General features: G+C 29.9%; 2 protein-coding genes across 2 annotated transcripts; one reads left to right on the top strand and one right to left on the bottom strand.

Annotated features, from left to right (window-relative positions):
* Positions 1-589: 589 nt before the first annotated feature.
* Positions 590-3825, bottom strand: LOC140828073 (NAC domain-containing protein 30-like). The gene is made up of 4 exons (XM_073191051.1): positions 3724-3825; positions 2129-2311; positions 1760-2031; positions 590-1189 (listed from the first exon to the last, which is right to left on the bottom strand). The coding sequence occupies exons 2-4, from the start codon at positions 2286-2288 to the stop codon at positions 704-706; spliced, it is 918 nt and encodes a 305-aa protein (XP_073047152.1). The 5' UTR covers positions 2289-2311; positions 3724-3825; the 3' UTR covers positions 590-703.
* Positions 3826-12413: 8588 nt separating this feature from the next.
* LOC140828074 (gibberellin-regulated protein 2-like) lies at positions 12414-13446 on the top strand. Its single transcript, XM_073191052.1, has 4 exons — positions 12414-12568; positions 12690-12746; positions 12851-12905; positions 13015-13446. Exons 1-4 carry the CDS (start codon positions 12521-12523, stop codon positions 13194-13196), a joined length of 342 nt encoding a protein of 113 aa, XP_073047153.1. The 5' UTR covers positions 12414-12520; the 3' UTR covers positions 13197-13446.
* Positions 13447-16549: the final 3103 nt, after the last annotated feature.

A 16549-nucleotide genomic window follows, 5' to 3' on the forward strand; every position in this document is an offset into this window, starting at 1 on the left:
TATTGTAATGTTTGTATTTTTTTATGAAGTCGGAATCCACTGACGCTATCAGTGCGCACTGAGTAAACCCCATACTAATAAATAGTTCGCAAACCGTGTTAGCCAGGTAAACTACACTGGCCAAGCTTTGTGTAATAAGTTTTCTCGAGAAAATATTGTTAGAAGAATCAAACTCTTGATCATTAGCTAAACACTTACCAACTCCAACTTGAACCAACCACACACACATATATATAGGATAAACAATGAAAGAATATTATTGAAAAATAGAAAAGAGTGTTATATTTTGTAACATTCTAAATTAATGAGTTGTAACTTTTTAACTTTTCATAATTGATACATATGACAAGTTGTTATCAGTAGTACACACATTGTTGTACAAAAACGTTAATAGAATATTTTTTCTCATTAGATGGAATATAAATACATATGTATAATAATATTTTAGTCTAGTAGAAAGGCAGCTTGCAAATGCTAGCTTAAATCCATTTATATTAACTATGAAAGGTAGATAGTTTAAAGCTTCAACAAAGAATATAATTCACCGTTGCTATTACAACACAAACACATTCAAAAAGTTATAAAAACAAGCATAATTAGCCCTATATATATATATATATAATGGATTTTTAGGAGACAAAAGCCAATATTTGCTTTTGCAATGCATTTAAAATCCTATATATTATGAATGCATCGATCTAAGCTACATTAATTCAGGAAATGATTCAAATACGCTACTTAGATGGTTTTGAGCCACTAACTCATCAATGTTGTAAGATACTGGGGGCAAGCTTGCGTTCGCATGCGATGAAGGGTCGAGATGAAGCATTTGTGATCCAATATCTTCTCTATCGAAGCTCGATTTCCAATCGTCGGGGAAGCTGCTCTTTTCATCTTCAACTTCTTCAAAGTTGTTTGCGGTTGTTGCATGCAAACTCGTTGAAATGGAGGGGCTGTCAAGATTCGGAAGCTCCAGCATATGATTTTCGAAATGTGGGATTAGTGGAGTTTGATCATATTCATGAGTAATGGGGTTGAAATTGTGCAGAAAATGACTACTTGGGGAGCTGGGATATGGTGGGATCGTGAATTTTCTGCTGTTCATATTGTAATCCCATGGATCAACAAACCCTTGTTTCTGAGTTGGATTCGGCTTCCTGAATGCTCGACATACCACCCAGCCTTCTTCCTGTTACATTTTACAACAAATGACTAAGAATAGTCCAAATATGTAATTGATGCTGGGATTATCTCTTATATATTATACTACTTGTCACTTCCAATTAGTATTTCGAACCTCAGAAAGTGCTTTTGCAAATTAATTGTTTATCACAAATCAAATCATTGCAAACAAGAAAATTTCAAATTGCAGTAGAATTCATACAAAAGATTACTTATTTTAGGACCACGGAGAACACCCCATGAGTTCATATATAGCTAGGTATGAATACTTTTTTTTTTTTTAATAAAGTTGAAGAGCAACAATAATTTCATTAGACTTTGAAAAACTACGTTTTTAGAAGAAATGAAAAGTAAAATACTAGATTTGTGAAAAAAATTAAAAAAATAGCTGATTAAAACTGAAATTTAACAATATAAAATACCAAAAAATAAATTTAAAAGAATAAAATTGAAGATTCATTTTATTAAAACGAGATTCAGTTTGCATGTTTTGAAATTTTACAAAATTGAAGGCGTTTAATTTCTTTATTAAATTGTCATGAGCCGAATGCTAAATTTCAATAGTACTAAGAATTACCTGAGGAGGTCCATGTTCAGATGTCTGGAGGCGATATTCATGCATGATCCAATCGGTTTTCCTTCCGTTAGGAGCTCGTCCTTTGTAAAACACCAATGTCTTTCTCATTCCTATGATTCTGTCCTTAGAAAGCACTGCCTTGTCCCTCCCTGTGGCCTTCCAGAAACCGGCATTTGTTGCCCGGTTGGTTCGGGTGCCAGTTGGATACTTCCTGTCTTTGTGACTGAAAAAATACCATTCATTCCTTTCTTCACATCCCAATCTGCACCTATCTGCAACATAATTGAATTCAGTATATTCATTATTATTTAAAACCATTAATGTACTAAAGAATTAAACTATGCTAGAATATTTAACTACTGTACTCACCTTGAATGTCCCATGGCTCCATTCTGTAGAGATCAATGTCGACTATCACTTCCAGATCGATTTTCAAAGAGTTGATTTTTCTGTTGAGATAGTAGCCGACGAGCTCTTCCTCTGTCGGGTGAAATCGAAAGCCTGGAGGAATACATGACTCCATCTCCATTAATTCAGAGTGTTATTTTTTTCCTGGAAAATAATGTGACAACAACGAAAATGCATTATATTTTTCCAGTCCAAAGCAAACAAAACTAGAAGAAAACAATATATACATATATATATATATATATATAAAAATTTCCTTGTTTATGTTGTTTGTAAAGCTACTTTCGAAGGACATTCTTCTTGATTAAAAGGTCAGCAAATTGAAGAGAGTAAAACTCACACAACACTATGTCAATAGTGAACATGTCATGATTCATTTCATGTGAGCAGCAAATGATATATTTTCGGTCTTAGATATATAAAAGTACGTAGATTCAAAAATATAATTAGTTTGAAATTATAAATCCTTATTCGAGGATCTGTCATTAAATATTCCCTTGATCTCCTTTCATCGAAACCTTAATCTCTCCTGAAAATTATTTGATACATACATTTGAAATATGAGGAAAATGGTGGTACCCGAAACCACCTAGCTAGCTCGTGGTTGAAGAGAAAAGCTAGCGAACATGTATCCATGCCACAAAATTAGGCCAATTATGATAATTATCTATAACTTGAATATATATATATATAATATCACAAAATTAAGGAAAATTATACTATGTTGAACATAAAAATAGGAGCTAGTAGTGTCCGTAAAACTTGACTTTTTGAAAAGACATGGATGGCCGGGCATGCATGTTCATTTCTTTGAGTGCATTCCACTCATTGTGCTTTCCAATTCCTGGTGCACAAGGGGTTTTCACACCCACCCTTTGTTCCATTATTTATGAATTAAAAACATGATCATTCTTCTTTGATGGTATATATATATGAGGGCTGTATCCATTTGGGGAGATAAAACTATAATTTTTAAAAATTTATTCATAAATTTTGAAATCAGACATATAGACACACTTACGCCATGAAACGATACGCGGAGTTGGTGCGTGTATATATATATATAGATATATATTTTCTGAACTAACAAAAATACTAACTATACATGGATAGATTTTTGTGGTTAAAGAATGCATTTTCTTGCTGTTAAATATGGATATATTCGAAAAGGAAAAAAAAAGCTTTCTTACAGTTATATTTGGATACGATATACGAAAGTTTTTCTCTTCTGAATATACTCTAATATAGTTTTTTCAACATAAAATATTATATAGAATCGTGAAGAGGGATAATTATATCGGTATAAAAATATATATATCATAGCTAACACCATCTTATATACTAATATATAGGAGAAAATCTGGCATCACGAACGTGCGAATAATCTACATTCGAGGATCGTTTCAATCCGAAACCGACACAAAAACACTTGAGTTATATACCTAATCCTGGTAATCTTCAGTTATATATATATATACACACACACACTCACACACGAGCTCATGCATGATCCATTAAACAACTGTGTGTAAATTTAGAATGAAGAAAATCATCACCTTATAGTAAAAGAAGAAAGAGAGACGGAGGAGCTAGCTGGTTGATTTACGTACGTACCGAAGCTGCACAGCAAGTGGCATAAAGAATTTATGAGGGTCGAGTGTAAATGTTGTGGGTGACATTAAGTCAGAGGGAACTGCATATTTATATGATAAGCAGACGCTAACATCCAATTAGAGGGGTTGATGAAAGTGACAGGATCCACTTAAATGACAAATTATTTTTTTTTACCATAAAATTTTTACTTATTACTCTATATATTTTTTGTTAATTAAAGTCAGGTCGTGAACTATTCGAGTTAATTAAATTTGAATGTGGTCGAGTTCGAGAACAATTTATTTTGGCGCTGAATTCATTTAATGTAAATTTAAGAAAATAAAGAACAATTAATGAATGGATTGAATTAATTAATAATATATATATATATAGATACACACAATATGGTATTGATTACGCGTGAAGTGGGGTGGCAGATAAATATATGTATGGATCAAAATCAAAGGTTTATTTGGGCGGCGTGACACCGAATTCTCACGCCACCGCCTCCACTCCACCTCTACCACCACTCCAACTTATAATTTTATATTTTACTTTCGCTCACTTTGTCAAATCTTGGAATTCTAGTTAACAGACCGAGAATTTTTTATAGTGTTTTGTTTTTTAAAAAAAACTTGTTTTTGGATAATATTTGATTGGGTTTAAGATTACTGATTTTTCTTTCAGCATTAAGTTATATTAATTTGAGAGGATATCTGATTGAATTTAAATTTAACGGTTTATAAGCTGGTATATGTTATAATTTTTTTTTGGTTATTTATATATATATATTAATATAAATTTGTCCAATATTATTAAGCTCAAACATTAAATTATTTAAAATTAATAGACATTCATGTATATAAATTAGTCACAATGACTAGAATCCTTAAAATTCATAACTATATATATATATATATATACATTAAGCTTATGACGAAGCTGAGATTTTCCATAAACTACGCCCATTTCTTCAAGTATATGGAAATTCTACACAAAAAGTTTTAATATAAAATCTTTATGTTTTGAACTTCAATTTTAATAAATTAGATTTCTAATCATCCATCAAAAAAACAATTCATCTTGTGGAAGGAAATAAGACAATGTAATGCCAAAAACCCGTTTACTCTGCAGTTTGTCAGACGTAGGACTTGTATGTTTCTAACTTCAAGAAAGATTTCTTCGTTAGTAGTTGATAAAACAAAAAAAAGGGACCACATTATTTTTTTGGATGTACACTTTCTAACAATTTTAAAGAATAATATATCCTTCGATTAATTTTATATAACACTCTAGACTGGTACCCTTGAGTGTGTTCCAAGAGAAGAACAATAGACTTTTTTTATATAAAAAAAATGTACATCTTATTTTTTGTTTTTTAGATTAAAAATTGCAGTTTATGTAAACAAAAATCACCAAACTTATCAAAAATAACAAAAATTTTTATTTAATTTATACGTTTTTTTAACAAGAGTACTTAAATAAATAGACTATACAAACATACAATGCGTGCTGAAGAACATTAGTACATCATTAATTAATTATGTTTACGCATTGCCACAATTATTGAATATAATTAATGATATTTAGGTCCAGCTCTTATAGTTTCGATGTGGATCGATTTAAAATTTCGGATAGAAATCCAAATGTATTTGAATTAAAAGCATTTAAATATAAAATTATTAAAATATGAAGTTTAATTTATTTTGGACAAATAAATGCTGAATCCACCATAGTTTCTAGCAATTGCTGTGATCCAATCTTGAAGATTAATTTTGTAATGCTAGTCGAGAAAACTACGTCGGATCCGTGTGTGTGTATATATATATATATATATATATATATATATATATATATATATATATATATATATATATATATATATTATAATAACTTTTTGGGAGCTTGTTTGTGTTCTGGTCGGAAAGTTAAAATATTATTTATTAATCAACTTATAACTTACATATCCATCTTATCCATCCTTAGAAAATTGTACGGATTCCTTACATTTTGTTTTTTTCTTAGTTTTTTGTTTTTTTGTAGTGAGTACATATATTTGATTTTATTTATATTTTCTATCAACATTTTTATTTAATAAACAGGAAAAATATGGATGCATGATTTTTTTAAAAAATTAGAAAAATTATTTTGAAAAACAGTAGTCGATAATTTGGTATAATAATAATATAAAACTTTTCCTTTAAAAAAAATGTAAGGCTCTTTTCCTTTTTCTAAAATTCTGTAAACAAATATATATTATAATTATGGGGCACCCAACTTAATACATGATATTCACCAAAAAAAAAATCACATTTGGCCTTCTTGATTTGCCTATTATACGAACTTAAAATTTATATTAATATATTTCACGTAATTGTGTGTCCGATTTTTCTACTACTTAGTTTTAAATCTATTTATGTAAACTATTTTAACTCTTGAAGTATTTGTTTAATAAAAACTATACCTTTAACCTTAATAAATAGATGATACTTAAAGCTAGCTTTTAATTTTTTAATTAATTCAATGCAGTATTACTAATTATAATTGAAAGGCGGGACCCTTTTTCGTGTCCGTGGATTTAATCAGATTTACCAATCATTTAATTTAAACAAGAAAAAGCCAAAGAAAACACCATTTTTCCAATTATATAAAAGTACATTATGAAACCTAAGTGTAATTAAGATTGATAACATTAATCCATCATATCTATAATTAAGGACACATATCTAAAAACATCATTTACTTGGATCATATACCTGATGTTTTGACATAACACCAGAAAATACTAATGTGTAGTTAGAAAATGCTGACGTGTGACATTATGAATTCTTGATGTGACACTGGAATTGCTATTTGTCTGGCGCCACATTAATCAATGGACTAGTTGGAAATTAAAATTTAGCCATCAAAACTAAAGTTTGATGAGGTGGTGAACTAAAACTTAAAATAAGAAAAGTTAATGAACCAAAAAATTTATTTATCCCCATGTTTGTGGTAAGACAAGTTAGTGAGTCAGGTTATATGTAGGTTGATCCGTTTAGAAGATCTGACTTACAATTTTTAACAATAAATTAGCTAAGCCTTCAAATATCTTGATAATGTAGTAAAAATAGAACAAAAAGGGTTAGTTTAAAGTCAATTATTTGTCCCGCATATATGTGCTTTCTCTTGCAGAAGCATTTGCCTAATAATCCCTAGCACAGATTTCCGTATTTGAAAACCCTCAAATTGCTGTATTTGACCACCATTAAGATAAAAGAAGTACTACATTTTCATGCCTCTCGGTTTGGTTTTGTCTACGCTATACCGATCGAGAAGCAACGAGGAAGTACTCGCGGAGTTCTCGGAGTACTCCAAGCACAAGTAGCCTCATCTTTGCATGGTGGTGATGTGGTGTTACTGTCGGATATGATGTACTAAAACATGAACAAATTTTATACGAAATTGGTGAATCTCATATATAGCATAGATGATTAGGCATTTCTTTCTTTTTATTACAACTCGGGGAAGGGGGTTTATGTTCTGGCGCATTGGCTATAATACTGACCCACAAGTATAATGATGTAACAAGGGAAGAGTACTGTGGAGCCAGGAATTCGTTCAGGAGTCTATCTACTATCTAGCTAGCTACCTATATAATATATGTAATTTGTTTTTGGTAGAACGTCCTATATGAAATTTTGTTAATTAGATTGTCTGCATCTTTAGTTACCCGAAAGGCTACTCGAGTCATACCCCAAAATAGAAGTTAATTTGCTTGAAAAAATAGTATAACACGAAAATCATGTGCACTGGGCTTCAGGATCAAGATTCATTAATATTCTCAAAGCATCATCATTCAAGCTACCTTAATTTCCAACTTATCATACATATATTTTCACAGAAGTTCAGCATCCATGTTAATCAAATTTCATGGTATGTTTTAAGTTACTGTTCTCCAAACAGCGTGACGAAAACATGAATGTCAAATGCGAGAAATCATATACTTCCTGTTTAATGTGAACACCAGAAGCCTGACACACTTTAAATATGTCTACTTTTGTTAAAGAACATATGTATATTTTTTGATCTTATTTCTGTTAAACATACAATACATGACACTTTGATGCATAATTAGTATATCTTTAGCAGTTATATATACAAATTTATATTATACCTGTCATAGAGCATTACAATATTTTACTCAGAAATTTTTGAGCGATCGATCGAAGGGATCGGTTACGTAGTTGCTTTAGCAAAGCGGTGACAGTGTAAGCGAAGCAAGAGGGGATTATATATTTGGGGCGGTTTGTGGGACTGAGAAAGATGTTCTTCACAATCAACGTTTTGGGACAAATATTTCAACACTGTAATAATATGATACAGATCATATTCATACATACACGGATTCTGGTGGGGTTAATCAAGCTTGAAAGTGACTTAAACTTGCATGTAGCTAGTGAAGGGGGGTGGAGATTAGGGACACTACTCAACTAATTAAGCTAATGATTACATGTCTCCACACAAAAACTAAATATCAAATGTTGTCTCTCAATATTCGCTTTGATCTGTCTGATCAGAGCTTTGATGATTGCTATGTTACTCTACATTAATTCTATTTGCTTTTCAAGCCGTGCCATCCATCTAGGATCGAAAACTTCAAAATTTCCTTTTTATTTTTCTTCTTACGTGTCATTTTCCCAAGATGTGTGTATGTATAAAATATTGCCAAAAATTATTAATTGTTTTGTTCTTTTACCACATTTTGTAATAAAATAATTTAAAAAGTTCAAGTTATCCTCTTATCCTTTGTGTTTCCTACGTATAATACATATGCAAATTAAAACTTACTCTATTTCTATTTTTCTTCTCCCCCTTGACGCCATAATATACGGAGTTGTTCATTTGATCCTTGTTCTGAACCGTGCAACTGCCAAATTAATCCCCATGTCGTCTGAATACATATTTCAATAATTTCTGTAGTTAAGTACACATTTTAATCCTCGCCTTATTTTGTTTTGGCCATTGCTTGCAATAGAAGAGGGAGGCCGGGGATTACAGACCACATTGAATCATTGAAGCCCAAAAGTTGTGAGCCCTCATATCTATATAATATTTATATATTCATAGATATCGATTGCTTCATTTGAAGCCATAATCAATTCTTGGTGTTTTTAGCATCATTTTTAATATCTGTATGGACCATCGCTTCAGATTCCCCTCCTTTCTGTGGAAGTGGTTCTCATTTCCAATCACCCACCCATCCAATGAAAACTGTATTTTTGGAGCTTCCCTACTTTCTTTCTTTCTTTTTTTAATTTAAGTGATCCATTTTATCAAATTTCAAATTTAATATGTTATATTTGTCATTTATACAATTTTTTCCGACGTGGTGTCATTGATGTGATACTGACGTGGAGCTTACGTGTAATGTCACAGCAATACTTTTGATAATAAAAAAAAAGACTAAATTTGTCAACAATTGAGAGATATTGGAATAAAATTGGAATTTGAGAACGTAAATGATCAAAATCACAAAACAGATAATATATAAAAATAAAAATATAGTTTCCCTACGAGTTAGAATGTTTTTTTGTTTTTAACTATGTGAATCATCAAAATTTGGTCTTATTACAATGAATTATTATTTTTAGTTCATTTCACCTATGGTATACTGACATGACGTTAGATATTAATAACGACACACCAACAATGTCCAAAGCCACACATCACATTAAAAGAAAAATAACTAAAATTGAAAACAAACATCAATGTATTATACCAAGACTAAACTTTAAGGGACAAAAATAAAAAATGCTAATTTATATAACAAAAATTTGTAATTTTTCCTGCAAGAAATTCCAGGTGCAATGTATATCAATTTGATGAATTTATTGCATCGTCCTTGCTTGTGAGATTCTAGATGGATTTATGGAAAATATTAAATACAGAAGATCAAGAATAAATTTCCATACCCAATAATGAAAGTATGAAAATTTAATTTGAATATTAAATGTTATATATCCTAAAACAAGTTTCGAGGTCCGAGGCCCTTTTAACTTTCAAGAACAAGGCCCAAAAAACATACGTTGAATTCCTAGGAAAGAGAGAAAACTTCCTTTTTTTCTTTCCGAAGGATCAAATCTAAAGTGTCTTTCAACTTAGTTCAGAATCATTAAAAAATCAATCGTACGAGAATCCATTTTCTTGAATTATTCTCATAAATAGTTTAGTTGAATAATCTATTTGAACGGCTTAATACTAAACTCGAGAAAACATAAGACACTTAAAATCAAATTTCTTTTGTATGGAACTATTTTATTTGGATGGTGTGATGTGATTTTTTGAATCGTGAACTTCAAATTAGGCATGATTAATGGATTGAATCAATTTGAAACCGATCTGAATTAAGTGTGATTTAATCTGAAAACTATATAATTTGTTCCTGATTGATTCGAATTCAACACCAATAGTGAATTGGTTTGGGTTAATTGCGTCAAAATAGATTTGTAACCATTTTAATCTGGTATGTTTGAATCTGATACAGAAACTAATTCAGGACCAGTTTTATAAAACTATATTAGAATTTATATTTGTACATATATAAAATAAATTTAGAATTGACGGGAGACTCATATCTAATATATTTAGATACATAATGTTTTTTAAAAAAAAATGGATTCCAATTTAGTCTCAATCCGGTCCAATCCGATATCCAAGCTAGCTTAATATGATTTCTGTTTTGGATTGGGTAATCTATTAAATATGGAACCGATCCAATCCGATATCATATATAATTGATTTAGTTTCATCACTAGAAAATCTTGAACCGGTTTAATCCAATTGAAATTATTACTACTTTTATTATTGAATTTGTTGGATTTAGTGCATACTTAGCATCGGAAGGTTCTCGCCGGTTTATTTCACCCTACCTTGTGAGGCACTGCCCCCATGAGGTGATCAAAGGCCCAGATTTAAACACACATACACCCCATGAAGTGATCAAAGGCCCAGATTTAATCACCATGTAAAATCAATGGCTGAGATCCTGTGAGAGCACTGCCCCCACAGGTTTCGCCCTACCCATCTAATACATAGTTTTGTGACACGTGACGATTTACTAACTTTTCTTAGGATTCGTAGGAGCGAAATCTACGGGTCGTGTTCCCTTGAATTTACCTGATCTATTTGGATACATGAAGTTGAAATTCATTATAATTAAAAACTAGATTGATAGGATATGAATTTGAGGTAAATCTGCTAATTACATTTGTTTTCCAAATAGATAATTTGAATGAGACAATTCAAATACACCCTCAAATAAAAAAAATAATAATGAAAATTTGGAGTTACGCAAAAAAATTGATTGAAGAACAATCAGGAAGGGTCAATATAAAATAATAAATATATATTTAATATAAAAGAATAATCGCTCCCATATAAAGTCAAAAAAATAAAATAAAATAAAATATATTACTTGGTATGGATTCAAAGATTGGTAGGGATGTCAATTCGGATGGGTCGGGTCGGGTTGAGCAACATTGATATTCAAAAATTGCTCAATTCGAACCCGAGCTAAATCGAAAACTCTCAACTTGAACATGAATCTGAATCAACCCAATCAACTTGACAAACCCATATAACCTGATTTTAAATTTTTTTATATTTTTTTTAAAAAAATTAAATAAAATTCAAAAAAATAATATTTTACTTTAAACACATAATAATAATAATAAAACCTCTATCATATAGATGATTTAAATTTAAAATTTTAAATGTAAAAAAATAATATATATTTATTAAATCAAATAAAAATTTATTAAAAAATAAAAAAGTTCAAAATAAATAATAAATCATGAAAATTTATGATATAAATATACAATAAATATTTTTTCAGACATACAATATATAAAAATATAGACAATATTTATTAATTATATATCTTTTAAAAAAATTATAATTTTCGGGTCAACCGAGGTTGACTCGAACCCAAGCCAACTCGATCATTTTTTTCGGGTCAGCTATCCGGTCCATCCCAATATGACCTGAACCCAAAAACCCCAAACTCAAACATAATTTTTTTCGTGTTGAACCGTATCGTGTTGGTGGGTCGTGTCTGATTTTGACATCCTTAATGATTCGGTAGCCAGCTGTCGATGACGCTCAAAAGACACTAAATAGTGAATATTCCTGTGGTGATCCAATTTCGTGTTGTCGTACCTCAGTCCAGTGCATACATATATATATAAATAAATACGCACTCGTGAGTGCCAATTAATTAGCTGTTGTTCAGAGTCGAGACCTCATGCATATAAAAATATATAGTTTTCCGTTGTAATAATTAATGCATCAGTTTCATTTAATTTCTTTCTTAAGAATTAGCATAATTTTGAAACAATATATAAATATAAGCTAAGGCATGCACGCCTGCCTCGCTACAATCCCGGGCTCTGCCAAGGAGGGGACCATAAACAAGCCAAAGAATCATTATACTGGGCATGAGCTGTAGGCTGTAACACCATGACAAAAGCCTTTACGCTATATATGTCGATGACTCTACAAACTTTCAAAACGCAAAAAAGTTGAGAGACATTAAATTTTTTGCTAGCCTTATCTCACCTAAGCCAACCAACAAAAAGTCTGTGACCACGTCTGGCCCATTGCATGTGACCCCTTCAAAAGTAAATCAATCATCGAAATCTCCTCTATAAATAGCCCGCTTAATTCCCATGCACAATGTCCACTTAACACATTATCTTGATATCCCCACGTACAGATATCATGAAGCTCCTCATGTGTCTTCTGCTGATTGCCATTTTGTTCATACAGGTACATATATCATTTGTACATTTTGATAAAAATGATATATATATGTATATTGCTCAATCGATCGAATGGATAATACACCATAATTAACCAAGTTAATTCATAATGAATGTATATTGACCAGGGTTTTGTGGAGGCAACATCAGTCACTTATGATACCTCTGCACAAACTCTTTCTCAGGTGTGGTAAATTATGTCTCATCAAACCACCCTATTTCTGATTAGAACCAAATCAAGAAAGATATATACCGAATTTTTTGAAAATCGATAAACGTCTTTGTTCAGGGGAATGCAGCTGGAGGAAATCTAGGAGGTCTCCATGACCAGAAATACCCAATCAGTAACGACATATATATACTATACATGATTTCTTTCGAATATCTACGATGATATTCCTCGTGATAATTCGTATTCCTGAGGTTGAATTAACATTCGAATCTTGGCCGCAGATTGCTCAGCTGAATGCTCTAGGCGATGCAGCAGGTCATCAAGAAGGAAGATATGCTACCGATCATGCACCGGATGCTGTAGGAGGTGCAACTGTGTACCGCCGGGAACTTATGGGAACACACACTTGTGCCCCTGCTACGCCAGTTTGAGGACACGCGGGAATAGGCTCAAGTGCCCTTGATTGCATATTCCATCCTCGAGTATTCATGTTCGATCAGTACCAAACATCTGTCTCGTGTTTGTATGTCTGTTTGTGATTCTTGCATCATGTGTGTGTGGAGATGATTCTTGTTTGGATTTTGATATCTGTGGCTGTCGGAATCTGCTTATTGATTTGGAAATAATCGATCAACACTGACTATTGCGGTGTCTGGTATAATACATATGTAATTTGTGTCTTTGTGCAATACAAATAATTTGTTTGTTTGTCTGTCTATCATCAAGATCAACCAAGTAGCTAGTCTTGCCTGTATGGAATTAAGAATATCAACAAAAAGATCCCAGGGACAATTAAAAATTGCATTTATAAAAATTGTAAGGTACAAGAGGGACAAAATTTTGTCTTTTCAATTTTCTATTAAAAAATTTCGTATCTACAATACTTAGTGTTAAAGAGACAGACCCGTCCCTTGTACCAATAAAATTTGGTATTTTAAGTGGGGAATTTTGCAAATTTAGTTATGTAGTCGATATGTTTTCAGTTTTAGTCATATAATTTGTCAAAATTTAATTTTTATAAAGTAACTTAAAATTTTTTTTTGATCTTTTTTATTCTTAAACCCCTGAATCAATCGAATATTATTTATTTAACACTGATTCTATAATACATTATATATGTAAAAAGAATAACACTCATATTAAAATTAATTTGATAAAAAAGACTGAGGAAAATAAAACAATATAACCCTCAATATTTCAAAACTAGATGAAAAAAATTTATAGTTACACTTTATTTTTTTATGTTTATTTTAATTAATGTGTGTAATATAAACTCTGTTTTTTATCACATGAGAATATTTGTGCCAAATAAGTAATATCAAGTGGATTTAGTGGTTTCAGACAAAAAAACCAAAAAAAAAATCAAAATAATTGAATGAAAACCAAATTTTGATAAATTATGTTATTAAAAATCAAAATAAACTAATTTATATGACTAAAATTACAATGATCTCATTTAATTTATGTGTGTGCATAAACAAAAAATGAACTTCATTTCTTTAATGAAAAAATACGGGAAACACTACAATTATAGAAAATTGCTCACATTTATTTATTTATCTAATAAATCTCACATATCCATTCCCGATTTTCTTCCGATCTCTCATTTCAAAATTAATCACAAATTATTTAAATTTAATTGAATAAAACTTAGTATTTCTTGTATTTATTTTAATCTATTTGTCATCCTAATTAATTAAATTTAAGCTTTACAATGAAAATATAATAATTATATCCACACGCCGCCAATAACAGAAAGTAAATTCTAACAAAAACTTACCAACAATTATAATCATTCGAAATAATGAAAAGATTAATAATTTATTGATTGTAATTAGGAATAATATATAAAACTCATGTGACATTTAGGCACTTCATATGTTAAATGATTGAATTAATGCTAATTAACAATGCATTACCAAAAAATGACAGCAAGCTAGGCTATGGATGTTTAGCCTAGCTTGGATCCTAAATCATTAATTGATATAATTTAATATATATTCCACGCACTACCTCAGATTTTGCTTTACCATATGTTTTTCAAATTTATATAAATATGATATTTAATATTATTATAAATAATATCTTAAAAATCATCCAGCAGCCATTGTCGATTTAACGAGATATCCTAACGACAAATGAACCAACCAACGTGATTTCCTAACAACATGTAAACATTGTTATCACCGAAACATTACAATTTTAATTTCAACAAGATACATATAATTACTAAGATTTTTTTAGTTTTCACATATTTCAAGAATATCATCTGAAAAGTCAAATATACACTTATATAATGAAATTTAATGATGTATAAAAAGTTATTGGAAGTAGTTAATATATATACTTATATATTATGTATAAAACATGAGAGTTTAGACTAACTAACTTTGAAGTATTTGGTGTAACATTTTTTAGGGATTAAAAATTAATTAATACCCCTATCAAATTACAAAAATACAAAATTTTTATTAAATAAAAGACATCGTAAAACATATATTATAAATATGTTTCTAGTCTATATCAAACATATGATATCCACTTTCAATTTTAATTTTTTTTTTTTTTGTAAAAGTGTTTATTTATCTTTAAATATGCTTAAGTTTTTCTAGTTATCACTCATAATAAAATAATTTTAAAAATTATTCATTTAAAAATAACAAAAGTTATCAAATTTAAATAATTATTACTATTACATAAGTACGTAACATGTGCAACGGTTCATATTAATGATAGATATATGTATATTAGTAAATGAACAGGCAAAAAAAAAAACTAAATGTAGACACTTGCTTAATATAAAATATTAACTTATATGACTTGACAATTAACTTCAATTCAGACTGCCGTTGAAATTTTGATAATATGAGGGAATGTTTTATTCGCTTGATGTGATTGATTAATAAAATAATCAAATCTCACCAAATATTTGATTAGAATTATATATATTGATTATTTATCTACATATATAGATCAATTCATTAAATGTCAAAAAAACAAAAAAAATAATGTGAGATGATCTCACGGATCGTATTTTGTGAGACGAATCTTTTATTTGAGTCATCCATGAAAAATTATTATCTTTGAGTATGTGTCTTGTGAGACGGATCAACTCTACCGATATTCACAATAAAAAGTAATACTCTTAGGGTGTGTTTGGTTGAGTGGATTAAATAAGGATAGATTAATAGTCAAATATTTATCGTTAAAATTTTAAGTTGTTTTAATAATCATTTTGACCCGATTTAAGATCTAATTTATGGATAACTATTTGATTAATAAAATTGGATCTTAAACCGGGTCAAAATGATTATTAAAACATCTTAAAATTTTAACGATAAATATTTGACTATTAATCTATCCTTATTTAATCCACTCAATCAAACACACTCTTAGCATAAAAAGTAATAATTTGTCATGGGTGATCCAAATAAAAGATCTGTCTCACAAATTACGACATGTGAGACCGTCTCACACAAGTTTTTGTCATTGCTTTTTATGCTAAAATTATCACTTTTTATTGTGAATATCGGTAGAGTTAACTCGTCTCACAGATAAAGAATCATGAGACCGTCTCACAAAATATCTTCTCAATGTAAAATTACAATTTTATTTTTTATATTTTCATTAATTATATATTTATTTGATTATTGAAAAGGGAAAAAAATATAATTTATTATTTTATTTCAAATTTAATCATTGAAATTAAATATATATAATCTTATTGAAATCTAAGCACACATGACGTGTACATAGCTTGCCCGAATTGCTTGACGCGTTGAAATATCATTCTACGAATCGCATGAAAATCTAGAT

The sequence above is a fragment of the Primulina eburnea genome, chromosome 3 (genome assembly GCF_022965805.1).
Source record: "Primulina eburnea isolate SZY01 chromosome 3, ASM2296580v1, whole genome shotgun sequence".
Taxonomy (NCBI): Eukaryota; Viridiplantae; Streptophyta; class Magnoliopsida; order Lamiales; family Gesneriaceae; genus Primulina; species Primulina eburnea.

Bases quoted from the DNA above. Each gene is read 5' to 3' on its own strand.
- LOC140828073 (XM_073191051.1), bottom strand. From the start codon at position 2,288: ATGGAGATGGAGTCATGTATTCCTCCAGGCTTTCGATTTCACCCGACA. The intron at 2,032-2,128 runs GTGAGTACAGTA...ATTATGTTGCAG, and splicing joins GGAGCCATGGGACATTCAAG to ATAGGTGCAGATTGGGATGT. The intron at 1,190-1,759 runs GTAATTCTTAGT...AAAATGTAACAG, and splicing joins CTGAACATGGACCTCCTCAG to GAAGAAGGCTGGGTGGTATG.
- LOC140828074 (XM_073191052.1), top strand. From the start codon at position 12,521: ATGAAGCTCCTCATGTGTCTTCTGCTGATTGCCATTTTGTTCATACAG. The intron at 12,747-12,850 runs GTGTGGTAAATT...GTCTTTGTTCAG, and splicing joins CTGCACAAACTCTTTCTCAG to GGGAATGCAGCTGGAGGAAA. The intron at 12,906-13,014 runs GTAACGACATAT...TCTTGGCCGCAG, and splicing joins TGACCAGAAATACCCAATCA to ATTGCTCAGCTGAATGCTCT.